The sequence below is a fragment of the Myxine glutinosa genome, chromosome 8 (genome assembly GCF_964187855.1).
Source record: "Myxine glutinosa chromosome 8, kmMyxGlut1.1, whole genome shotgun sequence".
NCBI classification, from domain to species: Eukaryota; Metazoa; Chordata; class Myxini; order Myxiniformes; family Myxinidae; genus Myxine; species Myxine glutinosa.
In genome coordinates, this window is record NC_136268.1 from 30,658,214 (window position 1) to 30,684,298 (window position 26,085).

Below are 26,085 nucleotides of genomic sequence, written 5' to 3' on the forward strand. Positions count from 1 at the left end.
ACGCGTACGTGATGACGTAATGACGGACGTGACGCGAAAATTCGCGGGAAAAGTTGCTTTCGGCTGCTAATTAGGAAATACTGTTGGCGCCGTTTGAAGTACTGTAGCTTATTTTGATCAAGGCTATCCTCAAGAAAAACATGGAGGGTGGAACACCCGAAGGAAGCTTTGGTTTTAGTCCTGAACCGTCGCTCGAAGAAATGTAAGTAATAATCCAGTATTGGGATTGTGCTCGGGGAGGCCATTTGGGGCCTGCTCGGCGAGCCCATCATTGTGCTCCTCCTTGGGCTCTCGTGCTATTTTGAAGCATCCTTTTTGAATTGTTTCACATGGAACCCCGTTGCTCGTGATGCTGGTTCGCTTGTTTGCAGCCGACGGAGACAGGCCGAGTTCACGACCGAGAGAGATTGGGAACGGTTCCACAAGCCCCGCAGCTTGCTCTTGGCTTTAGTGGGAGAGGTCGGGGAATTGGCCGAATTGTTGTAAGTCATTCATTCGTTTCCATAGTGATATCCTCGAGGCGGTTGGTGATTTTGCCATTTTCAGATCTACTTCGATCTATATGTAGATCGTTACCTTCGATCTATACACACCACGCATTGGGAGGTAGTTTTTTTTGGTTTTTTTTTTAACCTCCGTCACCAAAGGTCGATGGGGGTTATCGTTATGTTTTCATCCCTGTCTCTGTCCGTTTGTGAACAAAATATCTCAAAAAGTTGTGGACGGATTCGGACGAAATTTGGCAGAGATGTAGCGTACGTGACAAGGAACGATCGATTCAATTTTGGTGAAGATCTAGATCCGGCTAGTATAATTTTTTAAGTGATTCTTCACCATTGGGAGATTGGGCCAAAAACAATGTACAGCAGGATATCTCAAAAAGTTGTGGACGGATGATTTTGATTAAATGCGATTCTGTATTGTGATTTTCTGGTCTACTCTGGGATACAAAACGTAAACTGTTCACCTGGCTCTCTACTGAGTGCAGTTCTCGTTTAATGACGTCATTACCATCAGTGGCTTAATTGAATGGAAATATTGTCGAAGTTCCATAATTATGATCAATTACGATCATAATTTAATTTATAATTAAATTAAGATCAATTTTTTTTTTTTTTTTTTTGGTATACTGAATCGAGGCTCGTGAAAGAGCTAACATTTACTTCACAAACAAATCGACCAGACAAACAAAATACACAAAAAGAGAGCGGAAGACAAGATGGGGAGAAAAGGGGAAGCACACAAACACAACATCCGAGAGCAGGGAGATAGATGTGTGGAAGGGAGAGGGCCCGGGGGGAGGAGGCATGAGAAGGGGGGGGGGGGGGAGGAGGGAGAAGTATAAAGCATAAGGACACCAAGGACTTCCAGGACAGAAGTTGGTATTTCAAAAAGGGGAATTGGGGTGAAATTAGCAGGGGTAGAAAAGATCAAGGTTTTGGATAGGGGAAGATAAGAGATGGTGGTGAACAGCTGTTTTAAAGACTTGGAGGGTGGAGTGGGATTGAAGAGAGTGAGGGAGTTTGTTCCAGAGGTGGGAGAAAAGAGGAATGAAGGAGTGAAGGTGAGCAGAGAGTCTTGATTTTGGCAGTTTAACCAAAAGAGGGTTGCAGGCAGATCTTGTGCGACCTGTAGGAATATTTGCGGGACAGAGCCCAGAGAGAGCTGGGGGGGCAAGGCCAGGGAGGAGTCGGTAGAAGACGGAAAGACCACCAACCTGCCTGCGGTGAGTGAGTGAGAGGCCCTTGGAGTAAGCTTCATCGCGGGAGATTCCAATGATTCTGAATGCTTTGGTTTCAACAGCGCGAAGGCGAGCTAGGTGTGAGGCAGGAGCACCAGCCCAGAGGGGAGAGCAGTATTCCATTGAGCTGCGGATGAAAGCCTTGTATGTGGTGAGGAGCTCAGGTGTGCCAAGGAAGGACTTCGCACGACGGAGGATGCCCAGTCGGCGACTGGCTTTGGAGGCCAGATTTGAAATGTGGTTTTTCCAGGAAAGATCATGGCAGATAGTGAGACCCAAAAGCTTGAGTGACAGAACTTCTTGGAGAGGATTATTCAGAAAGTGGATGGGAGGGTTGTCCAGTCGGTCTTTTCGGAGAGACATCGTAAGAGTGTGAGATTTGTCAGGATTGAAAGACATGTTCCACTTCTTTGCCCAGTCTGTGATTTTGTCAAGGTCTGCAGAGAGTGAGGAGGCTGCAGACTGCCGATCTGAGGGATGAAGAATGGAGCGACAGAGAGTAGAGTCGTCAGCAAAGAGATAGAGAGGATTTTCAAGAGAGTCAGAGAGATCATTGATGAAGACCAGAAAAAGCACAGGGCCCAGAACACTGCCTTGGGGAACTCCAGCCTGAACAGGAAGAGGAGATGAGAGAAACCCATTCAGGGCCACACGTTTACTACGACTAGAGAGGAAGTCCGCCAGCCATGCGTGGAGATTTCCATGGATACCAAAAGAGGAGAGTTTGGTGAGCAGAGCGGGGTGCCAGACTGTATCGAAGGCACGTGATATGTCAAGGGAGACTGCTCTAATTTCCTGTTTGGCATTGAGGACCTCCATCCATTGTTGAGAAAGCAGAAGCAGCATGTCCAGAGTGGAGTGTCCAGGTCTGAAACCAAATTGATGATCAGAGATCAAGCCATTGGAGAAGAGGAAAGATTTCATATCTGAAGCAATGATGGATTCCATGACCTTGCTGATAATTGGGAGAAGGCTGATTGGTCTGTTATTGCTGGGATCTGTTTTTGCACCTTTTTTGTGCAAAGCGGTAATGTTGGCAGATTTCCAAGCAGATGGAAGATGACCTTGAGCAAAAGAGAGGGTGAAGAGAACAGAGAGAGGGAGTGAAAGAGTGGAAGAACAGGATTTTAGGACCCGTGGGCTGATGCCGTCAGGTCCAGTTGCAGAATCAGAGTCGAGGGTTGACAGACACTTTTCCACCTTGTCAGGAGGAAAGGACACAGAGTCCAGGAGCAGCTGGGTACGACGGTACGGTGGGTACAGAGAGGGATGGGTTTGGGACACAAGATTTAGAGGCAAACACAGAGTTGAGGCATTCGGCCTTTTCACGTGCGGAGTCAGCCGTGTGGCCATTTAAGGTGAGGGAGGGGATGGAGGGGGAACAAACACCAGAAACAGATTTTACCAGACGCCACCAGGATTTGGAAGAGGGAGACAGATAAGAGAGTTCGGTCCTGAGGACGGAGAGATATTGTTTCCTGGCTCTCCTGAGGGTGGACACACACTTGTTTCGGGCTTTGTGAAAGGAAATGAGATTTCCTTCCGTTGGATTTGCTTTCCAGGAGACGAAAGCAAGTTGTTTCTGGGCAATAGCCTCACCACAAGATTCCGTGTACCATGGACGGGAGGAAGGGTATGACAACTGAAGACGAGAAGGGATAAAACTGTGCATGAGAGAGAGCAATTTACTTTGGAAGAATTCCCAGGATGAGTTGATGTCAGAGGCAGTAGAGATGGGAGACCAGTCCAGATGATTGATGGCTGCTTGAAGACCGTGCCAGTTGGCCTGAGTGAAATGCCAGACTCGTCGACGCTGAGGAGGCTCTCTGAAAATGGTCAGAGAGATGTCCACTTTAACAAGCACATGATCAGAAGAGCCGATTGGAGCAGAAGAAGAGCAGCAGACATTTTCAGGGAAGTTAGTCATAACCAAGTCCAGAAGAGAAGATGCTCCGTTGACTGAGATCCGGGTTGGGAAATTGACAGATTGTGTCAGTCCCAGTGAGTCACAGAAGTCCTTTGCTGAAGAGCCATGGCTGGTGAGAGAGGTACCCACCCCCAGCCAACTGGCATGGTGACAGTTGAAATCACCACATATGAGGAAGAGAGAGTTGGGATGGGTAGATAGAAGTTGGTCCATATTATCAGACAGCGAGATGTAGATGGAGTCATCACTGTTTGGTGGACGGTACAACACGCATATGAACAAAAGGTGGGAGCGAAGGGGAAGCCGTAGCCAAAGGTATTCCTGGGGGTGAGGTGGCGAGAGGGCAGTGCAGGGCGAGTGAGGAAGAGAGTTTTTTATAAAGATAGCAACCCCACCTCCAGAACGAGGCTCAGGTCTATCATACCGGAGGAGGGAGTAACCTGGGAGAGATACCAAGGAATCAGAGACATCATGAAGGAGGAAGGTTTCTGTTAAGCAGATCACGTCTGGTTTGTCAGAAGCAACCTGTATGGAGAGATCAGTTAAGTTTGAGCGAAGGCCCCGGATGTTTGAGGTCCATACTGTTAAGGAAGAGGAAGGGGGAGCATCGGATACAGAACAGGGGGGGGGAGCGGTAGGGCAGGATGTGGAAGAGGAGGAAGAGGTAGGGAGAGCTGTTGCAGGTGTGTCAGAGATTACAGAATAGCTTGGAGGTTTGAATGGAGGAAGGGAAGAATGGGGCGGACAAAAGGTTTGATGGTGTTTGGGTGAGGCGCAGTGAGGTGTTATTTGAGGAGGGGGAAGAGTGAGGCAGAAGGTTGAGGAAGATGAAGGTGAAAGTTGGAAGGGGGAAGAAGCGGGGAGGACGCTTTGAGGAGGAGGGGTGAGAGGGGAGTCTAGGAGGGGAGGAGTGAGGGAGAGTCTCGGAGGGGAGGGGTGTGGGGGGAGTTTAGGAGGGAAGGGGCAGGGGGGGAGATTTGAAAGGGATGGGTGTTTGGGAAGATTTGGGGGGGAGGGGCAAGGGGGAAGATTTGACAGAGATGGGTGATGGGGAAGATTTGGAGGGGAGGGGTGAGATTGGATTTTGAAAATTGTACGATTTATGGGAAACGAACATTTATTGCAAAATGAGTTTCTTGAGACATTGGAGTCAAAAATACGTTTGAGGACGCTGAAGGATGGGTGGAGTTCTGGAGAGTTTAGGGAATGAATGAAAGATGCACTGTAAGAGATGGAATTTTTTTTTTGAATGAATAGAATTGGTGAGCAAGTCGAAAGCATCCTTTTATAGAAGAAGTAGAAAAAGGTGTTATAGAATATGACATAATAATAAAGTTCTTCAGGGGACAGATGAAACATGTATTAACAACTTGATCACGTGATCTCGAACAACGTGGTCGAAGAACAAATAACGAAGAACGAAAGAGCAAAATAACGAAGAACGAAAGAACAAATAAGAACGTACAAGCGGATAAGAACAGGGAAGGAAAAAAAAATTTTTTTTTTTTTTTTTTGAGATTTTAAAACAAGAGAGTATGGGTTAAAAGACCGTGAAAAACAGAGACCGACAGTAGTTGCAGCGCGATTGAAGAACCGCTGAGACAAAAAACAAAAGCCTCAAGCCAAGGTCTGAGGACACGGTAGCCTACTACTACTAGCACTACACTAGGCCTCAGAATACACGATACGAAAAAAACCGACGATTCTGTACACAGGTATGAAAAACCAACACCGAGAAACCTATTAAAGTCACCCCAATAGGTACATACACTGAAAGAAAGATAAAGATACGCCAAAAACACAAATGTGAAAGATCACTTAGCTTCGAAAGCGTGAGCGCATGGAACAGCTTCGAAAAGACGTGACCTCGCCGTGATCTCGCGAGAGCACTCTCCAAGAGCAACAGTGTATTGCTCCCAACATTATAATTGATCCCAACACTCAAAGTGAACAAAGACCTAATAAAGATTTATTTTTTTTTAAATACAAGATCGAGGCTCATGTAAGAGCTAACATCAATCACACAAAAAAAAACGGACACACAAAACATACAATAAAGGGAGCGGGAGACAACATGGGGAGAGAGAGAGGGAAGCACACAAGTACAACAGCAGAGAACAGGGACAATGGAAGATCTGTGGGAGGGGGAGGGCTTGGGGAGGAGGCACAAGAAGGTGTGGGGGGGGGGGGGGTGGGACAACAACAACAGGCATTTTGAGGCCATTTTCCCTGCTAGAGTGGGGGTTAGTCTTGCAGTCCCCACGACAATCTACTCCATTTTGCCCTATTTTCTGCATCTCCTTGTTAACCCCCTTACCCGCATTTCTTCTTCCACCATCTTTAGCCAAGTCTTTCTCGGTCTTCCCCGTCCTCTACTTCCTTCTACATTCATTTCCATCACTTCTCAACCAGTCACTTTCATCCTTCCTCAACACATGACCAAACCATCTCAACCTGTTTCTCTTCACAGCATCCATCACAGGCTCTATTCCCATCATCTTTCGCAATTCATGATTTGTCTTCCTCTCTCTCAACGATACTCCGCACATCCACTGAACCATTCGCATTTCCACCCTTTCCAGCCTTCGTTGCTGCTCCACGTTCATTACCCATGTCTCGCTCCCATAAATCATAACACTTCTCACACATGCAGCATGCACCTTTCCCTTCAGCTTCAACGACACTCCCCTCCTCATCAACACGCCACTCAGTTCCCGAAACTTCTTCCATGCACATCTCACTCTCGCAACTGTTACCGAGTCTGATCCACCTTCTCCCTTGAACATGTCTCCTTGGTAGCAAAATGTTTTCACACCTTCCAGTTTCACGCCGGGGTGGGAGAGGTATAAAAACACAGACTCCTCGGACTTTCAGGAAAGAAAGAAGTCGGGATTTCAAAAAAAAGTGGATCTGGGGTGAATTAACAGGGGCAGAAGAGATCAAGGTTTTGGATGGGGGAAGATTAGAGATGGTGGTGAACATTCAGGGATAAACTCCAAAAATCTGAATGAAACACAAGAAGAAGAGGAACAAAGCAACAACCCACCGCTAACAAACAAAAAGGTGAGAGAGGGAAAATCACAATTTACCTGAAAAAGGGCAGTGTTTGGGAATTGGGTCATTTGGGAGCAGAAGAGATCACAGGTATGGATGGGGGATGACGAGGTTGTGGCGAACAGCTGATTTGAAGCCCTGGAGGGAAGAAGAGGACTGAACAGACCAGGGAAGTTCCTTCCACAGTTTTTTTTTTTTGATGGTCACCCCAAACAAGGTATAGAGCCACTCGAGATAACGGGATAAAAAAAAAAGAGAAAGAAATAAATGCAGGTGAGCAATGAGCCTGGATTTTGGGAGTTTACCAAGAAGAGGGTTAATGACAGACCTGGGAGGGACAGAGCCAATAGAGGGCAGAGGGTGCAAGAACAAAAAGGAGGCAGCACAATACAGAGACGCCACGAACACGCCTGCGATGTGAAGATCAACAGGCCGAGACACAGCTTTGTCACGGGGAGTTCCCAATGATTTTGAGGGCCTTGCTTTCCACAGCATCAAGAAGGACGATCTGTGAGGCAGGAGCACCAGCCCAAAGGAGATGGACTATATAGCCCTTATCGAGGCCAGGCCTTAAATAAAAGAAGAAAAGTGTATGGTGTTCGTTTGCGAGAAAAAGAGGTTGAAGCTAGCCCAGTAGCTCCAGTTTGAATGAGACAGAAAGCAAGGCCAGCAATCCTGACACGGAGAGTGTAAGATGGTTCCAGGCACCACTTTAACGCTCCTAAGTCAGAACGGTAGTACTACCCTGAGCGGTTGCTGTCTACAACCTACTACCTAAAACAAATGTTGAATGTTTGAGTTGGCTAATCAACTGGATTTAAAGAGTATCTATATAAGAACATCACTTTCAGGTTTCATGCTTGTATCACTATGCGAACGCTTATTTTGTGTTCGCCACCTAGCTATTTCACAGACCTCTTGCATAACCCTGGTTAATTAGCCCCTGTTGGATTTAGTCCGAAACGGGGGCTCATCGATTGGGTCTCATCCGTCCGTCCGCACGTCCACAACCATAGCTCGGAGATGTACTGACAGATTTTGTTCATACAAAATTGTCTTTTTTTTTTCGGAGATGATTCGGAGATGTCAACAAAAACAACACAGGATGGTATACATATGCACATCATTTTGATTCACTATGCGATCAAATATGGCCAACTGGCGGCCATTTTAGTTGTAAAAAAACCCCAATGTTAAGCACATCCTCAACCATTTCTTAGACACGCATTTACCAATGTTGTTCAATCTTGGCACACAGATAATGAATGATGGCTTACATATGCGCGTGAATAGTGAATGATGGCTTACATATGCGCGTCATTCTTTTTTCGAGATCAGATCCAATATGGCCAACTGGCGGCCATTTCGTTACTTTAAAATGTCAACCATTTCTTGAACATGCATGGTCCGATTTTGTTCAAACTTGGCAAAAGCATGGCACATGACGGCATACACATGCACCTCACTTTATTTTGCGATTGAGCAAAGATAGCCGGCTGGTAGACTGGTGGCCATTTTAGTTGTAAAAAACCCTATATTGACCACGTCCTCAACATTTTTCTCAGACATGCATTGACCAATCTTGTTCAAAGTTGGCACACAGATAATGAATGAATGATGGGTTTCATATGCACCTCATTTCTTTTCAAGAACAGATCCAAGATGGCCGACTGGTGGTCATTTTGATACTTAAACGTGTCCCCAACCATTTCTTGGACATGCATGCACCAATTTTCTTTAAACTTGGCACAAAGACAATACATGAGTATACATATGCAAAATATCTTGTTTTTTTATCCGACCAAAGATGGCCGACTGACGGCCTTTAACGCCGTACAGCAAAATTACTAAAACCACGGCAGGGGCTATGACATTTTATGTAAATTTTCTTCTTCTTCTTCTACTTCTTCTCATTATTGCACACCGCTCCTTTCCTATGCCATCTCCAGGCGCTGCAAATCGTCATTGCCGGACACCGAAGGGGGCTCGGCAACGACGCACGCCGAAAGGGAGTACTCAGTTTCCACTCTGGTTGTTTGTTTGTTTGTTTTCTTTGTTTGTTTGTCCGGGTGATATTTCTCAGCCATCCTTTGAGCTCGGAAGCTGACATTTCCGCACAGTAGTGAGCAAGTCCTTTGTCAAAAACGTATTTTTTGTTTTTTGATTAATCAATTAATTGATGAGTTATTTAATTATTAGCGATTAATTAAGTACTTATTTAATTAATTAAATTTCCTTTCTCTTCTGCGCAATATCTCAGGCACCTTTTGAGCGAGGAAGCTGATATTTGGACATGACAATGACCAAGTGATTTGTCAGTAAAGGGTATTTTTGATCGATTAATTATTTCTTGATTAATAAATTAATTATTTAATTTTTTTTATTAATAACTTCTTTAATTAAATTTCTAAAAGTTACATCTTCGGATGAAGCACTAGTTGTTTCGTTATGGTATTAGCCAATTGATTAAGGAAATATTTTATGACAATCTTTTATTGATTTTAATTATGCAATTAATCATTCATTCAGTCATTCATTCATTCATTCTCCCTCCAAATACAGTCTCTGAGCTGCACTGCGGTATTGCCGGGCGCCCCGGCAACGCTGCTCTGGAGGATATTTAATTATTTGGCATGGGGGCGGTGTACTTTGAATGTATCTGTACTTGTTATTATTATTATTATCACCACCAATCATCATGTACAATGCCAGTGTGTGCTACTCAGAGTACGATTATGATTCCTGACTTAGCCTTGGCGCAGACCCCATCAAACGAGGGTAAACCGCTGCTCTTTGGCAACCCTTGACTTGTGCACTTCTACGGGAACTCACATCGTTCTTGACCTCTTTTAATCCCCCTAACCATTTACAGCCAATGGAAAGAGGACGTTGTACCAGGGCTGCCTGGGTGGCGACCCCAAGAGCGAGCACGTGTTGCTGATGAATTGGCCGACGTTCTCATTTACCTTACTGAGCTCGCCGCGGTCTGTCACGTGGACCTTCCTCGTGCTGTCCTCACCAAGATGGCGCAAAATGCACGCAAGTATCCCGCAGAAAAAGTGCGGGGATCGGCAAAAAAGTACAACGAGTATACTGAAGAGCAAAGCACACAAGATCCCAAGCTTGAAACACAGCAGGAAGTACCTTGTGAATAAGATCTGGCACAAGGTATCAGTTTAAAGCGACATCTACATATTATGTATGCAAATTGTGGTGGTGCAGGTCAGGGCAGGTGGGTGGAAAAGGAACGGAAGAGATTGTTATAAAGGAGCTGGAGGGAAAAACAAAAAAGGGAAAGAAGGTTCGAAGGACATAGAAGGAAGAGAGAGAGAGAGGATATGTGTATATAGCATGCCGGGGTCAAATTCTACTGTTTTCACACACATATGTAGATTGTTCCTTAAACCGTAGCCATGTTCCATGTTGTGTGTTTGCTTACATAAAAGGAGCTTTATTCAAATCCAAGATAAAAATTCCATTTAGGAGTTTTTTGTATTCCTTATTAAGAGTTAAATTAACTCTGCACGTCAAGGGTTTCATGCATGTGCAGGTTAAGTGTTTCATGCATGTGCAGGCCAAGAGTTCCATTCATTTGCAAGCCTAGGGGTCCACACATGTGCAGGCTAAAGGTTCCGTGCATGTGCAACCTAAGAGTTCCATGCATGTGCAACCTAAGGGTTCTGTGCATGTGCAACCTAAGGTTTCCGTGCATGTGCAGGCCAAGGGTTCCGCGCATGTGCAGGCCAAGGGTTCCGCGCATGTGCAGGCCAAGGGTTCTGTGCATGTGCAGGCCAAGGGTTCCGTGCATGTGCAACCTAAGGGTTCTGTGCATGTGCAACCTAAGGGTTCCGTGCATGTGCAGGCCAAGGGTTCCGCGCATGTGCAGGCCAAGGGTTCTGTGCATGTGCAGGCCAAGGGTTCCGTGCATGTGCAACCTAAGGGTTCTGTGCATGTGCAACCTAAGGGTTCCGTGCATGTGCAACCTAAGGGTTCCGTGCATGTGCAGGCCAAGGATTCTGTGCATGTGCAGGCCAAGGATTCTGTGCACGTGCAACCTAAGGGTTCTGTGCATGTGCAGGCCAAGGATTCTGTGCATGTGCAGGCCAAGAGTTCCATTCATTTGCAAGCCTAGGGTTCCATGCATTTGCAGGCCTAGGGTACCAAACATGTGCAGGCCAAGAGTTCCATTCATTTGCAAGCCTAGGGTTCCACACATGTGCAGGCCAAGGGTTCCGTGCATGTGCAGGCCAAGGGTTCCACACATTTGCAGGCCAAGGGTTCTGTGCATGTGCATGCCAAGGATTCTGTGCATGTGCAACCTAAGGGTTCCGTGCATGTGCAGGCCAAGGGTTCCGTGCATGTGCAGGCCAAGGATTCTGTGCATGTGCAGGCCAAGGATTCTGTGCATGTGCAACCTAAGTGTTCTGTGCATGTGCAACCTAAGGGTTCCGTGCATGTGCAGGCCAAGGGTTCCGTGCATGTGCAGGCCAAGGGTTCCGTGCATGTGCAGGCCAAGGATTCTGTGCATGTGCAACCGAAGGGTTCTGTGCATGTGCAACCTAAGGATTCTGTGCATGTGCAACCTAAGGATTCTGTGCATGTGCAACCTATGGGTTCTGTGCATGTGCAACCTACGGGTTCCGTGCATGTGCAACCTACGGGTTCCGTGCATGTGCAACCTACGGGTTCCGTGCATGTGCAGGCCAAGGGTTCCATGCATGTGCAGGCCAAGGGTTCTGTGCATGTGCAGGCCAAGGATTCTGTGCAGGCCAAGGATTCTGTGCATGTGTAACCTAAGGGTTCTGTGCATGTGCAACCTAAGGGTTCTGTGCATGTGCAACCTATGGGTTCTGTGCATGTGCAACCTATGGGTTCTGTGCATGTGCAACCTACGGGTTCCGTGCATGTGCAACCTACGGGTTCCGTGCATGTGCAGGCCAAGGATTCTGTGCATGTGCAGGCCAAGGGTTCCGTGCATGTGCAGGCCAAGGATTCTGTGCATGTGCAACCTAAGGGTTCTGTGCATGTGCAGGCCAAGGGTTCCGTGCATGTGCAGGCCAAGGGTTCCGTGCATGTGCAGGCCAAGGGTTCTGTGCATGTGCAACCTAAGGGTTCTGTGCATGTGCAGGCCAAGGGTTCCGTGCATGTGCAGGCCAAGGGTTCCGTGCATGTGCAGGCCAAGGGTTCTGTGCATGTGCAGGCCAAGGATTCCGTGCATGGGCAACCTAAGGGTTCCGTGCATGTGCAGGCCAAGGGTTCGGTGCATGTGCAGGCCAAGGGTTCCGTGCATGTGCAGGCCAAGGGTTCCGTGCATGTGCAGGCCAAGGGTTCCGTGCATGTGCAGGCCAAGGGTTCCGTGCATGTGCAGGCCAAGGGTTCCGTGCATGTGCAGGCCAAGGGTTCCGTGCATGTGCAGGCCAAGGGTTCTGTGCATGTGCAACCTAAGGGTTCTGTGCATGTGCAGGCCAAGGGTTCCATGCATGTGCAGGCCAAGGGTTCTGTGCATGTGCAGGCTAAGGATTTTGTGCATGTGCAGGCTTGGTTTTTTGGGGTTTTTTTCCCTGTACAAGGGTCTAGGCTCAAGAATGACCGAGGGTTCCTTATATGTACCCCAAATATGTGTTTGTATCCAAAGACATGTTGCTGTTTGTTTTTTAATGAAGGAAAAGCGCTAGTTTTACAGAATGGACGAAATGTCCAATAGTGCGCAAGAAGGGTCAAAGGAACATTCTTATAAATATCCAAGCTACTCTGCTTTAATTGTTTTTCCCTTCATGCTGTTCCAGAAATAATATTTGATTCTTCCTATTAAACCTGTAGTTTTCTTGCATGTGAAACCAATTAATATGCACCTGCCACAAGAACTCGACCAAGCTTCCACAACGCTGATTATTCCACAAACGTTTTCCTTTGAAACTTCTATCGATTGATTATTTGTTAATAACATGCATGGAAAGCTGTCGTCATTCCAAAGCCAAGTTTCGTCATTCCATTAGATATTTTGCTGCTCAGATTTGGAACGGCGTTCGAGGGACGCTAAGTTGTACATTTGAGAACGCATGACTGGATGTTTGTGCAATTGGTCATTACAGGCCAATGATTTATCTGATAATGGTCGATTGATCATTTTAAACGTGAATTTTGAGAATGCCTCAGTTAGAATGTGTACCTCCATGTAGCTGCCGACTGTACTTGACCTTTTGTGGGATGACCCCTGTTTTCTCGTAATTTTGGACTTGATAACATCTCGCCCAATCCCTTTGATGGTATTTGTAACCCTTGTTTTTATTGTTGATCAGAAATCAATAAAACCTCGGTCTTTGTCATCCTCTTGTTTATTTACCCTCTCGCTCCATCCCCAGTTCCAACCCACGCCCGTTTCCTCGTGCGTGCTCACTCCCCGGGCCAGGCGAGAGTGAGCAGTCCTTCCGCCGTGCATTGCAGCCTCTCAATGTACTCAAGGTGATTGTAGTTTGTGGGTGGAACCCCCCTCAGCCCATGCAGCGCCCCCCACCATGCACCCGCAATTGTGCCGGTGGAGTCACTGTCACCTGTGGGCAGAGCCAGACGGAGGGCAACTCAATTGCTTGCACATTTACAATACAAGGGGTGTTGCAAAACATTTTACCTTTTCCCCCCGAATGTGTGCACAACCGTAACTGGTTCTCGGGGGGGGGGGGGGGGGGGGGGGAAAGGGTAACACCCCTTACCTTGACCTCTAAAGGTAAAGGGAGGGAAGGGAAGGGGTTTATTTATATACAGACTTGCCATTTAATATGGAATTTTTTTTTGTTCTTGACTTGGGTTTAATTTCTGAACTCAGTATATCAATCTGGTGAGTTTCTTTTACGCTTCGGTGATTTCTTTGTTAAAAGAACCATGTCACTGATTGTCTGTCGCAGCAAGAAGTCAATAACAGGATTATATCACAGGTGGCGTGACAAAATGTACGGACAGGTACATTTGACGATTGGCTTCACAATCGGGTATATAAGGGTTGTTGCGTTCTGTATTAGTGGAAAACAACTGCTGCACGTCTACAAAAGTTATTGCCGCTTCCCCTGGAGATGGTCCGTCAACTCGACAATGCTGTTTGTCATGGAGTGGTGGCTTTACGAAATTCCGGCATGAAACAGCGTGCTATTGCTCGGCAGTATGGCATCACTCAAGGTCAGGTGTCAAAGATCCTGAAACGAAATGCTCAGAGGGGTGTCCCTACTCCAATACCGAGGCCAGGACGTCCCCGCAGAACCACAAGGAGGGATGATCGCCAGCTGCACCAGTTAGTCCGCAATGGCCGTACCAAGTCAGCTAATCGGCTTAGGGCTGAGTGGCAGCAACTGACAAATGTGCATGCATCCAGAAGGCTAGTCGACCAACGACTGGTTCAAGCAGGCTATCGTGCCAGGCGTCCCCTGAGAAAGCCACGCCTGACCAGACAACACCGCCAGCGCCGATTGCAGTGGGCCAGAGAGCACCGTCAATGGCAGCCAGGACACGGGAATCACGTGATCTTCAGTGACGAGTCTAGATTTCTGGTCTATCGTCAAGATGGCCGTGTCCGAGTGCGCAGACAAGTGCATGAAGCCTACAACGAAGATTGTATAGTGCCAAGAGTCCAAGCTGGAGGTGGTGGGGTGACCGTTTGGGCTGCTTTTCATGCAGGGGGCAAAACTGACCTGGTTGTTCTGAATGGAAACCTGAACCAGTTCAAGCACAGGGCCATTCTGGAAGAAACGTTACTTCCATTTGTTCGTGCAGCCTTTCGAGGAAACTTTGTCTTCCAAGATGACAATGCACGGCCTCATCATGCTCGCGTGATCCAACACTTTCTTGCTGACCGTGGTGTAGAGCATATGGAGTGGCCTGCCATGTCCCCGGATATGAATCCGACAGAGAACCTGTGGGCAGAAGTAACGCGTCAAATCGACCACTTGGACCAGCAGCCGACCTCTGTGCGTGAATTGCAGCAGGCTATTGTAACTGCATGGCAAGCGATTCTTGTCCAAACCTTGGCAAATCTCGTGAACAGCATGCCTCAACGTGTACGTGCTCTCCTGAATGCTCGTGGGGGTTACACGAAGTACTGAACTGTAATTTTACTGTCCATAATCCCAGTCGTAATTTAACTTTTGTTTTTGTTAAAAAAAAATTTGGCTAATGTGCAAAATAAAGAGATACTTCTGGAAAACGCACAGAAGTTTAACACAGTACTGTCCGTGAATTGAGTTTGATATCAGTTTACATCACTTTCAAGGATCAATTTATTTGTTTCGAAATGTCAAATGTGGTTTTTGTTTCTTTTAAAGGTCACATTAACAAAATCTAGAATAATTTCAACATAATTCCAATGAACTTTTGGTTCTAAGTCATCTTGAAAAGTAAGTTCACCCCCACAAAAAAATATTCCATATTAAATGCCAAGTCTGTAGATATATATATATATATATATATATATATATTGAATAGGGTCTAGGTCTTCCAAACTTTACAAGTCTCCAAAACCTCTGAGTACCATATGCTTCTCAATCCCTTCCTCACCCCCATGTAGCATGGCATGTAGACAGAGCGTCTCCCACTTGTTCCCAAGTTCTTCATCGGTCTCGTTCTCTCCCGATCTTTTTCCTTGCAGTTCGGCAACCAAAAGACCATCGTATGCGATCATGACCGCGTCATGCCCGCTACGTCCTGCCCATCCTTTTAGGCTTAAAGCACGATAGGCCTCGTCACGGGCTGTGGCGCCATAATCGCTTGGGAACCGAGGACTGGGAGGTGAAGATGAGGGCAGCAAGTTGCGTGAGGAAAGATATCTAGGGAATATGAGAAGGTTTTGTCGAATTGAATCGAAGTACGAGTATGTAGAACATTTTAGAGACGTGGGATGCAGATCAGCCTCTATTAGTGTGCAGACTATTAATTGATCCAATATCAACTGTTACTTTCATAACCTTTTGTCATCCGTTTATTCTGAAGGAGCTTAATGAGACATCATTGTACTTTTACATGAATTACAAGGACACGGAGGCATTGGACGATTGCACACAGTCTATGGGATTTGTACCTGTGATTCAAGCATCATGAGTTCGGTTAAACTTCGTTCGTATGTTTCCACGACGTTAAACGGGTGTCCCATCTGCCGGCGTTAGTTGGTGGACATTAAAGATCCCACGGTGTCCTTCGTGAAGAGTAAGTGAGCTATCACCGGCACCATGAACAAATTACAAATCCCTGCCCTTACCAGCAGAGGGCATTGCATCAGCAGCACAGCCGTGCCCTCGGCCAATGATGCTACCCCGCAGCCTATTGCGACATACAAGCCTTTCATAAGTTCGGAAGAATCCTGTTTCAAAATATGAATTATAAAAGGAAAATTCAGAATACTGTATTATTATACGTAAATGATGAAAATATGCAATGAAATTATGGACAAAACTGTACCTCTCCCAACGCTCGCCAAACTCTGACCAGACAGCCAGATTCTCTGAAACGCAGAATCCTGTGGATTTGACGTACTTCCACGCAGCGGCGAGAACTGTGGGAATGACCTGACCCCAAGTGGCCACTTCCTCTCCACGCACCGCAAGAGAGGTAAAGAGGGCTGCAACTACCCCTCCTAAATAACCTGGGGAAAAATTACCTTATTGTTAATTCCAAAGACAAAAAAAAAAAAAAAAAAATTAATAATCATAAATAATAATACAAAAAATTAAAATAATACATTCCAAATAGGAAAAAAACAAATAAATAAATAAAACGCAAACAAATATAATATTCAGTATATATATATATATATATATATATATATATATATATATATATATATATATATATATATATATATATAGTCAAGTCCTTGGCTGATGAAAACCAGCCTTGGACGGATAGCCGGTCCATCTTACTCCGATCAAGATTGTTTCAAGGCGATCAAGCCGAAAATTGGCGGTACTTTTTTTATGGCGCACACAGGACGGAACCAAAGTGCTTACCTGCATGGAACTCGCGGGGCTTATACTCGAACCCACAAAACGAATAAATGACACAACAAATGAAATGCCACAATAATAAATTTAATGAAATTAAGGCATGGAATTTAAAAAATGAAAGGTGAGGTAAACTAAATCCTAATTTTGAGACGTCTCCACTCAAACAGGAAAACAGACAAGGGGAGAGATAATGAAAATAAAATGGTTTAAAGCTGACCGGCACTCAGCTTTGCTTCAACGAGATCACCGAATGGAGTCGGCAGCACCAGGCAGCCCAAAGTTGCTTGCGCGGGAAATGCACCAGATGGCGCGAAGTTCCTCTCCGCGTTGCCACGAACGTGAGGTGTGTTCGAGCAGCCGGTCCTATTTCGCTCTCGTCTCCCAGCGAAACGTGACGCGGCTCCAACTCCTCCGAAAAACACCACCGTCAAACAACACCCCTGGCTCCCACATTGCAAAGGTTCTCTGAGCTCCGAACAGTTCTCTGCACGAGCGCATATGACACAAGTGACCATCCGCCATGAAGCCAGCACGAGAAAGCGATTCTTCTTCTTCCTCTCCTCAAACCTCCTCGCTCTGACGTCACCCCGACATATCGCTGAGTTCCACTGAATCCCCCATGGTCGGGCTCGACCAATGACAAACTTTGGGGCGTGACCTTTTTCCTTAGTACTTAGTTGGTTAGTGGGACGGGGTTTACTTGTCTTTCGAGAATGTTCGGCTCTGCTCGGGCATGTTCGGGTTTCTGTCGGCAGTTATGTCAGTTGTTGTTGTTGGTTAAAGACGTAGGTTTTTATGGCCGGCTTGTTATAATTGGAACAAAGACGGACACATCACAGGAGTCAATCATGTACCGGGGAAGCTAATCTTACCCTTATCTATATAACACAAGCTCCACCCCCCCCCCCCCCCCCCCCCCCGTGTGAAGACACAGAAACAATCTTAAGCTCACAGTCTTCCGACTTAAAAACATCAAGATTGGCTTCCGACTCGCACGTGGTCCATGCTACCCTACACCGTTCCATCTCCACTGTGGTATTTCATCCCCTACCCCCACAAATGTAACAATATACACAACATGACCAAAAGTATGCGGACATCCCTTCTAATTAGTGGATTTGGCTATTTCAGCCACAGCCATTGCTGACAGGTATATATAATCAAGCACACAGCCATGCAATCTCCATAGACAAACATTGGCAGTAGAATGGGCCGCACTGAAAAGCTCAGTGACTTTCAACGTGGCACCGTCATAGGATGCCACCTTTCCAACCAGTCAGTTCGTCAAATTTTTGCCCTGCTAGAGCTGCCCTGGTTGGTCAACTGTAAGTGCTGTTATTGTGAAGTGGAAACGTCTAGGAGCAACAACAGCTCAGTCGCGAAGTTGTAGGCCACACAAGCTCACAGAACAGGACCGCCGAGTGCTGAAGCACGTAGCACGGAAAAATAATCTGTCCTCGGTTGCAACACTCACTACCGAGTTCCAAACAGCCTCTGGAAGCAACGTCAGCACAACAACTGTTCGTTGGGAGCTTCATGAAATGGGTTTCCATGGCCAAGCAGCCACAAGCCTAAGATCACCATGCGCAATGCCAAGCATCGGCTGGAGTAGTGTAAAGCTCGCCGCCATTGAACTCTGGAACAGTGGAGACGCGTTCTCTTGAGTGATGAATCACACTTCACCATCTGGCAGTCCAACAGATGAATCTGGGTTTGGCGGATGCCAGGAGAATCCTACTTACCCGAATGCATAGTGCCAACTGTAAAGTTTGGTGGAGGAGGAATAATGGTTTCGGGCTGTTTCTCAGGCTAGGCCCCTTAGTTCCAATGAAGGGAAATCTTAACGCTACAGCATACAATGACATTCTACACGATTGTGTGCTTCCAAATTTGTGGCAACAGCTTGGGGAAGGCCCTTTCCTGTTTCAGGATGACAATGACCTCGTGCCCAAAGTGAGGTCCATACATAAATGGTTTGTCGAGATCGGTGTGGAATAACTTGACTGGCCTGCACAAAACCCTGACCTCAACTCCACCAAACACCTTTGGGATGAATTGGAACGCCACTGCGAGCCAGGCCTAATCGCTCAACATCAGTGCCCGACCTCATTAATGCTCTTGTGGCTGAAGGGAAGCAAATCCCCGCAGCAATGTTCCGACATCTAGTGGAAAGCCTTCCGAGAAGAGTGTGGGGGGAACCAACTCCATACTAATGCCAATGATTTTAGAATGACATGTTTGATGTTCTGGTGTCCACATACTTTTGGTCATGTAGTGTATATATTGCAGCATCAATGGCTCAACTAATGCCTGAGCACGTTGCGGTGGCAAGGTAGAATCCCACAATGTACTTGTGCCAAAGCTCACGTGCATGACTGAGGAGAACCTTAAAGCTTTTTTTTTATCAAACCAAACGGGTTTATTCCCGAACAACCTACAAGCAGGGAAAATAAAATCAATTATAAGTAATATACAATGAGGTAAACCGGGGTGAAATCGATCCTCTACGTTTTTTTTTTTAGCTCGTGATTTTTCGAGGCTAGTGTAAGAGCTAAGACATAAAACAAAACGACACAAACATAAAACGTATCATAAAGGGAGCTGGAGACAAGGGAGGGAAGCACATCGACAGTAGAGAACAGGGACATCGATAGATCTGTGGAAGGGAGAGGGCTGGGGAAGGCAGGAAGGAAAGAAACGGTGTATAACACAAATGGACACCACAAGGAATTTCAGGAAAGAAAAATGGAATTTGAAGGAGGTGGATTTGTGGTATTTTAACAGGAGTAGAAAAGATAAAGGTTTTGAATGGGGGAAGATAAGAGATGGTGGTGAACAGCTGTTTTAAAGACCTGGAGGGAGGAGTGGGATTGAAGATAATGTGGGAATTTGTTCCAGAGGTGGGAGAAAAGAGGAATGAAAGAGTGAGGTCGAGCAGAGAGTCTTGATTTTGGCAGTTTCACCAGAAGAGGGTTGCTGGCAGATCTTGTGCGTCCTGCAGGAATATTTGGGGGGCAGAGCCCAGACAGAGCAGGGGGAGCTAGGCCGGAGAGTAGACAGTAGAAGATAGAAAACCCACCGACCAGCCTGCGGTGAGAGAGTGAAAGGCCTTCAAAATCAGCTTCATCGCGGGAGATTCCAATGATCCTGAAAGCCTTGGTTTCTACAGCGTGAAGCCGAGCTAGGTGTGAGGCAGGAACACCGGCCCAAAGGGGAGAGCAGTATTCCATCAAGCTGCGGATGAAAGCTTTGAATGTGTTGAGAATCTCAGGTGTGCCAAGAAAGGACTTCGCACGACAGAGGATGCCCAGTCGGCGACTGGCTTTGGAGGCCAGCTTGGAAATGTTGTTTTCCCAGGAAAGATCATGGCAGATAGTGAGACCCAAAAAGCTTAAGTGACCGAACTTCTTGGAGAGGATTGTTGAGAAAGTAGATGGGAGGGTTGCCCAGTCGGTCTTTTCGGAGAGACATAGTAAGAGTGTGAGATTTGTCAGGATTGAAAGACATGTTCCACTTGTTTGACTAGTCTGTGATTTTATCCAGGTCTGCAGAGGGTGAAGAGACTGCAGACTGCCGATCTGAGGGATGAGGAATGGAGCGGCAGAGAGTGGAGTCATTAGTAAAACGATAAAGAATATTTTCCAGAGTCAAAGAGATCATTGATGAAGATTAGAAAAAGCACAGGGCCCACAACACTGCCTTGAGGAACTCCAGCCTGGAGAAGAAGAGGAGATGAAAGAATTCCATTCAGGGCCACACGTCGACTGCGACCGAAGAGAAAGTCCACAAGCCATGCGTGGAGATTTCCATGGATACCATAGTCGGAGAATTTGGTGAGCAGGGCGGGGTGCCAGACTGTATCGAAGGCACGTGATTTGTCAAGGGAGACAGCTCTGATTTCCTGTGTGGCATTGAGGACCCCTCCCTCCATCCATTGTTGAGACAGCAGAAGCAGCATGTCTGGAGGTGAGTCGCCGGGTCTGAATCCAAATTGATGATCAGATATCAAGCTTTTGGAGAAAATGAAGGATTTAATATCAGACCATTGAGACCATTTGTGCAAAGAACCAGTGGGGTCGTGGTTGCCATACACTAATGGTGTTTGAAGCTGTGGTCACCACGGGCCAATGGAGTGCCGGCTACAAGGGTTCTTGTAGACAGCGTTGGGCAAGGGGAACAATGCCGGATAGGGGGTCCACCACATAAACAACTTTATTGTTGGAAACAAGAAGAAGCGACCTCGCTCGTGCACACATCCTCTCAACCACACATTATTGTTTCTTTCGTCGGGTTTTTATTCAATTGCATACAAATTTAGAATTGGCTATGTCTGCACATAGTGAATGGATGAGTAGCTGTAGTAACTCAATGCATTTAGCCAAAGAATGAACTTTTGAATTTTTCTGTGCATGAGGGATAACAATCGGGTGGGTATTTGTATTGCATCGTAAGTGGGTCGGAGCCCAATGCTGCTCCGCCTTCTAAGCACAGCCTCAGTGGAGAATTAGCGACCGAACGATGGTCACGCCCGATGCAGGTATCTTTCCGACTGGGCGCTCGCTGCCACAAATACAATCCGTCCTTAACGGATGTTTGATCGCCAATGTGGCCTGTGATCAAAACGACTCAAATCAACAAAGCATTATGGCTTTGGACATGCCACGAAGGACAATAAGAGTCACGAAACATAAATAGGGTCACTGGCTCGACGCAGCTTAGCGGTCCAAGGATATCCCGCCCTGGCAGGAAAACAGTTTGTGCGCCTGACAGTGTGACGTAGCAGGATGGAGAGGGCAGATTGTGGGCGTGGTTGCTCCAGTTGGGGAGCGAGGCGATGCATGCGAGGTGCCTGCTGGCAGAAAACCCAGCAAAACCCCACACAACTTCCCCCATCAAGACAGTTGTGCTGGCGGAAAACCCAGCAAAACTCCACCCAGCTTCCCCCATCAAGACGGTCGTGCTGGCAGAAAACCCAGAAAAACCCCATGCAACTTCCCCCATCAGGACAGTCGTGCTGGCAGAAAACCCAGCAAAATCCCACGCAACTTACCCCATCAGGACAGTCATGCTGATGGAAAAGCCAGCAAACCCCATGCAACTTTGCCCCTTCAGGACAGTCATGCTGGTGGAAAACCACCACAACCCCACACAGCTTTCCCCATCAAGACAGTCGTGCTGGCAGAAAACCCAGCAAAACCCCACACAACTTCTACCATCAAGACAGTCGTGCTGGTGGAAAACCCAGCAAAACCCCACGGAACTTCGACCATCAAGACAGTCATGCTGGTGGAAAACCCAGCCAAACCCCACGCAACTTCTCCCATCAAGACAGTCGTGGTGGTGGAAAACCCAGCAAAACCCCACGGAACTTTCCCCATCAATACAGTCATGCTGGTGGAAAACCCAGCAAACCCTAGGCAACGTCCCCCATCAAGACAGTCATGCTGGTGGAAAACCAGCAAAACCCCACACAGCTTTCCCCATCAAGACAGTCGTGCTGGCAGAAAACCCAGCAAAACCCCACACAACTTCTACCATCAAGACAGTCATGCTGGTGGAAAACCAGCAAAACCCCACACAGCTTCCCCCATCAAGACAGTCGTGCTGGTGGAAAACCCAGCAAAACCCCACGGAACTTCGACCATCAAGACAGTCATGCTAGTGGAAAACCCAGCCAAACCCCACGCAACTTCTCCCATCAAGACAGTCGTGGTGGTGGAAAACCCAGCAAAACCCCACGGAACTTTCCCCATCAATACAGTCATGCTGGTGGAAAACCCAGCAAACCCTACGCAACTTCCCCCATCAAGACAGTCATGCTGGTGGAAAACCAGCAAAACCCCACACAGCTTCCCCCATCAATACAGTCATGCTGGTGGAAATCCCAGCCAAACCCCATGCAACTTCTCCCATCAAGACAGTCGTGCTGGTGGAAAACCCAGCAAAGCCCCATGGAACTTCGACCATCAAGACAGTCGTGCTGGTGGAAAACCCAGCAAAGCCCCATGGAACTTCGACCATCAAGACAGTCGTGCTGGTGGAAAACCCAGCAAAACCTCACGCAACTTCTCCCATCAAGACAGTCGTGCTGGTGGAAAACCAGCAAAACCCCACACAGCTTCCCCCATCAAGACAGTCGTGCTGGTGGAAAACCCAGCCAAACCCCACGGAACTTCTCCCATCAAGACAGTCATGCTGGTGGAAATCCCAGCCAAACCCCACGCAACCTCTCCCATCAAGACGGTCGTGCTGGTGGAAAACCTAGCAAAGCCCCACGGAACTTCGACCATCAAGACAGTCATGCTGGTGGAAAACCAGCAAAACCCCACACAGCTTCCCCCATCAAGACAGTTGTGCTGGTGGAAATCCCAGCCAAACCCCACGCAACCTCTCCCATCAAGAGGGTCGTGCTGGTGGAAAACCTAGCAAAGCCCCACGGAACTTCGACCATCAAGACAGTCATGCTGGTGGAAAACCCAGCAAAGCCCCACGGAACTTCGACCATCAAGACAGTCATGCTGGTGGAAAACCAGCAAAACCCCACACAGCTTCCCCCATCAAGACAGTCGTGCTGGTGGAAAACCCAGCAAAGCCCCACGGAACTTCGACCATCAAGACAGTCATGGTGGTGGAAAACCAGCAAAACCCCACACAGCTTCCCCCATCAAGACAGTCGTGCTGGTGGAAAACCCAGCAAAACCCCACGGAACTTCCCCCATCAGGACAGTCATAAAACAACAACATGCATTTTAAGGCCATTTGCCCTGCTAGAGCGGGGGTTAGCCTTAGCGGTTAGCTAGGTTAGTTAGGTTAGCGGGGGTTAGTCATCAGGACAGTCATGCTGGTGGAAAACCAGCAAAACCCCATGCAACTTTGCCCCATCAAGACCAAGCACATTTTTCCATCCCAGCGGTTTGGCACCCCCCCTCTATTGTCTCTCCCCTCGCTTCACCCTATTACATCATTGGCCCCACCCTGGATGGTTATGATTGGCTGGTGAGGCTTGCTTATTGGTGGGGAATCCTGCCTGACCTTTCACCGAGTCGGATGGTGCTGGTGGGGTGGGGGCGGGGGGAGTAAGGCGGAGGGTTCCCACTTAGACTCGTGACTGCGGCCCAGTTTATCCTCGTAAAATATGTCGGACAGATTACAGAGGGACAAAACATTAGAGAGGTTTCAGCGAAAGCAGCTTTAGACACACAGCTTCTATATGAATAACGAAGCATTTCCCAATACAGAATAGTCATTTTACCTCACTCTTACTCTAAACATACACGATGGAAATAACTATCCTTATCCAATGCAAATTTACCCATTTTATGGCATTCCCGCAACAATATGATTGACCATCTGATCACTTATAGGGCGATTACCAATGGGGTGATGATGTGTCATCCTTCCACTCTCCACACTCACAGCCACCAACTCTTCAAGTTGCTCCTTTTTGGGATACCTGCATGGTAAATAATGTTTTAAAAATCAAGTCAGGCTGTGTGCATCTCGTTTCCCATTCCGACTCTCCAATTCCTCGTCCTCACCTTAACCCAATGCACATCGACCTCATAGCTGCTCCACAGCCTGTTCCCTCAGGGTTGAATGGAATATGATATCCATGCGGTTGCCCCAGTCGCAGCTGTGATGTACCTGAAGGATAATGATAACATGGATGGAAGCGGTTTGTGGAAGGAAGGGCCTTGCTTGATTCAACAGGAAGGAAAATGTTTGCTTTGAAGTGCAACTCTACTGAATTCTTTTTTGTGCAGATGAGGGGTGATTCTCATACCTCAAAGTTGTATGAAGACTTTGGATTTGTTTATTTATTTTTTTGAAGGTGGTGAAGTGAGGAGGCAACCGTAATTCCGTTACCTAGGATTGATGTCGGCCCCGGCTTCCTTCCCTCCATATCCGTCATGGCTTCCACGTAGTTTGCAGCCAAGAGCTGGAACAATTCCCCTTTGCATTCCCCATCTCCTGAGAGGGAGACAAAAGTGAAAGATACCTCGCCAAATATAACAACGCTAAGGGTATGTGTTAAGGCAAGGCAAGGCAAGGCAAATGACATGAGAAGAAGGGAAGGCAAGGCAAATGACATGAGAAGAAGGGAAGGCAAGGCAAATGACATGAGAAGGCAAGGCAAATGACATGAGAAGGCAAGGCAAATGATATGGGAAGGCAAGGCAAATGACATGGGAAGGCAAGGCAAATGACATGAGAAGGCAAGGCAAATGATATGGGAAGGCAAGGCAAATGACATGAGAAGGCAAGGCAAATGATATGGGAAGGCAAGGCAAATGACATGAGAAGGCAAGGCACATACAAGGCTTTCATCCGCAGCTCAATGGAATACTGTTCTCCCCTATGGGCCGGTGCTCCTGCCTCACACCTAGCTCGGCTTCACGCTGTTGAAACCAAAGCTTTCAGAATTATTGGAATCTCCCGCGATGAAGCTATCTCTGAGGGCCTTTCACTCACTCACCGCAGGCAGGTAGGTGGTCTTTCTGTCTTCTACCGACTCCTCTCCGGCCTTGCACCCCCAGCTCTCTCTGTGCTCTGTCCCCCAAATATTCCTACAGGTCGCACAAGATCTGCCAGCAACCCTCTGATGGTTAAACTGCCGAAATCTCGGCTCTCCACTCACCTTCACTCTTTCATTCCTCTTTTCTCCCACCTCTGGAACAAACTACCTCACTCCCTTCAATCCCACTCCTCCCTCCAGGTCTTTAAAACAGCTGTTCACCACCATCTCTTATCTTCCCCCATCCAAAACCTTGATCTTTTCTACCCCCGCTAATTCACCCCAGATCCACCTTGTTTGAAATTCCAACTTCTTTCCTGGAAGTCCTGGCAGTGTCCATATGTTTTATACCTCTCCCACTGCCCCCTTCCCACGCCCCCCCCCCCCAAAGCCCTCGCCCTCTCTCAGATCTCTCGATGTCTCCATGTCTCTCGGTCCCTGCTCTCAAATGTTGTGTTTGTGTCCTTCCCCCTCTCTCCCCATCTTGTCTACCGCTCCCTATGTTATATGTTTTATGTGTCGGTTTGTCTTTCTGTGTGATTAATGTTCGCTCTTTCACGAGCCTCGATCTTGTATACAAAAAAAAAAAAAAAAAAAAAAAAAAAAAAAAAAAAAAAAAAAAAAAAAAAAAAAGGCAAATGATATGGGAAGGCAAGGCAAATGACATGAGAAGGCAGGGCAAATGACATGAGAAGGCAAGGCATATGACATGAAAAGAAGGGAAGGCAAGGCAAATGACATGAGAAGGCAAGGCGAATGATATGGGAAGGCAAAGCAAATGACATGAGAAGGCAAGGCAAATGATATGGGAAGGCAAGGCAAATGACATGAGAAGGCAAGGCAAATGATATGGGAAGGCAAGGCA

General features: G+C 47.1%; 3 protein-coding genes across 4 annotated transcripts in view; 1 reads left to right on the plus strand and 2 right to left on the minus strand.

Moving 5' to 3' along the window:
• DCTPP1 (dCTP pyrophosphatase 1) lies at positions 1 to 13,048 on the plus strand. Its single transcript, XM_078783114.1, has 4 exons — positions 1 to 202; positions 372 to 482; positions 9,595 to 10,495; positions 10,663 to 13,048. Exons 1-3 carry the CDS (start codon positions 141 to 143, stop codon positions 9,875 to 9,877), a joined length of 456 nt encoding a protein of 151 aa, XP_078639240.1. The 5' UTR covers positions 1 to 140; the 3' UTR covers positions 9,878 to 10,495; positions 10,663 to 13,048.
• On the minus strand, positions 9,927 to 13,047 carry LOC144893250 (uncharacterized). 2 transcript variants are annotated; one of them, XM_078783113.1, is made up of 3 exons: positions 11,402 to 13,047; positions 10,538 to 11,353; positions 9,927 to 10,393 (listed from the first exon to the last, which is right to left on the minus strand). In XM_078783113.1, exons 1-3 carry the CDS (start codon positions 12,250 to 12,252, stop codon positions 10,237 to 10,239), a joined length of 1,824 nt encoding a protein of 607 aa, XP_078639239.1. In that variant the 5' UTR covers positions 12,253 to 13,047; the 3' UTR covers positions 9,927 to 10,236. The 2 variants fall into 2 exon arrangements, with proteins under 2 accessions (XP_078639239.1, XP_078639237.1); XM_078783111.1 differs by having other exon boundaries at positions 10,237 to 11,353.
• Positions 13,040 to 26,085, minus strand: part of LOC137432357 (ADP-ribosylhydrolase ARH1) — a 17,372-nt gene continuing 4,326 nt past the window's right edge. Inside the window, exons 2-7 of the mRNA XM_068124212.2 lie at positions 24,572 to 24,676; positions 24,244 to 24,349; positions 24,079 to 24,158; positions 16,161 to 16,344; positions 15,264 to 15,532; positions 13,040 to 13,273 (exon numbers count right to left, since the gene is read on the minus strand). Coding sequence (XP_067980313.2) covers positions 13,116 to 13,273; positions 15,264 to 15,532; positions 16,161 to 16,344; positions 24,079 to 24,158; positions 24,244 to 24,349; positions 24,572 to 24,676 — 902 coding nt within the window. The 3' untranslated portion in view covers positions 13,040 to 13,115. The remainder of the gene's footprint in view (positions 13,274 to 15,263; positions 15,533 to 16,160; positions 16,345 to 24,078; positions 24,159 to 24,243; positions 24,350 to 24,571; positions 24,677 to 26,085) is intronic.

Bases quoted from the DNA above. Each gene is read 5' to 3' on its own strand.
- DCTPP1 (XM_078783114.1), top strand. From the start codon at position 141: ATGGAGGGTGGAACACCCGAAGGAAGCTTTGGTTTTAGTCCTGAACCG. The intron at 203-371 runs GTAAGTAATAAT...GCTTGTTTGCAG, and splicing joins GAACCGTCGCTCGAAGAAAT to CCGACGGAGACAGGCCGAGT. The intron at 483-9,594 runs GTAAGTCATTCA...AACCATTTACAG, and splicing joins GGGGAATTGGCCGAATTGTT to CCAATGGAAAGAGGACGTTG.
- LOC144893250 (XM_078783111.1), bottom strand. From the start codon at position 12,252: ATGCACAAAATCCTTAGCCTGCACATGCACAGAACCCTTGGCCTGCAC. The intron at 11,354-11,401 runs GTTGCACATGCA...CGGAACCCGTAG, and splicing joins CACATGCACGGAACCCGTAG to GTTGCACATGCACAGAACCC.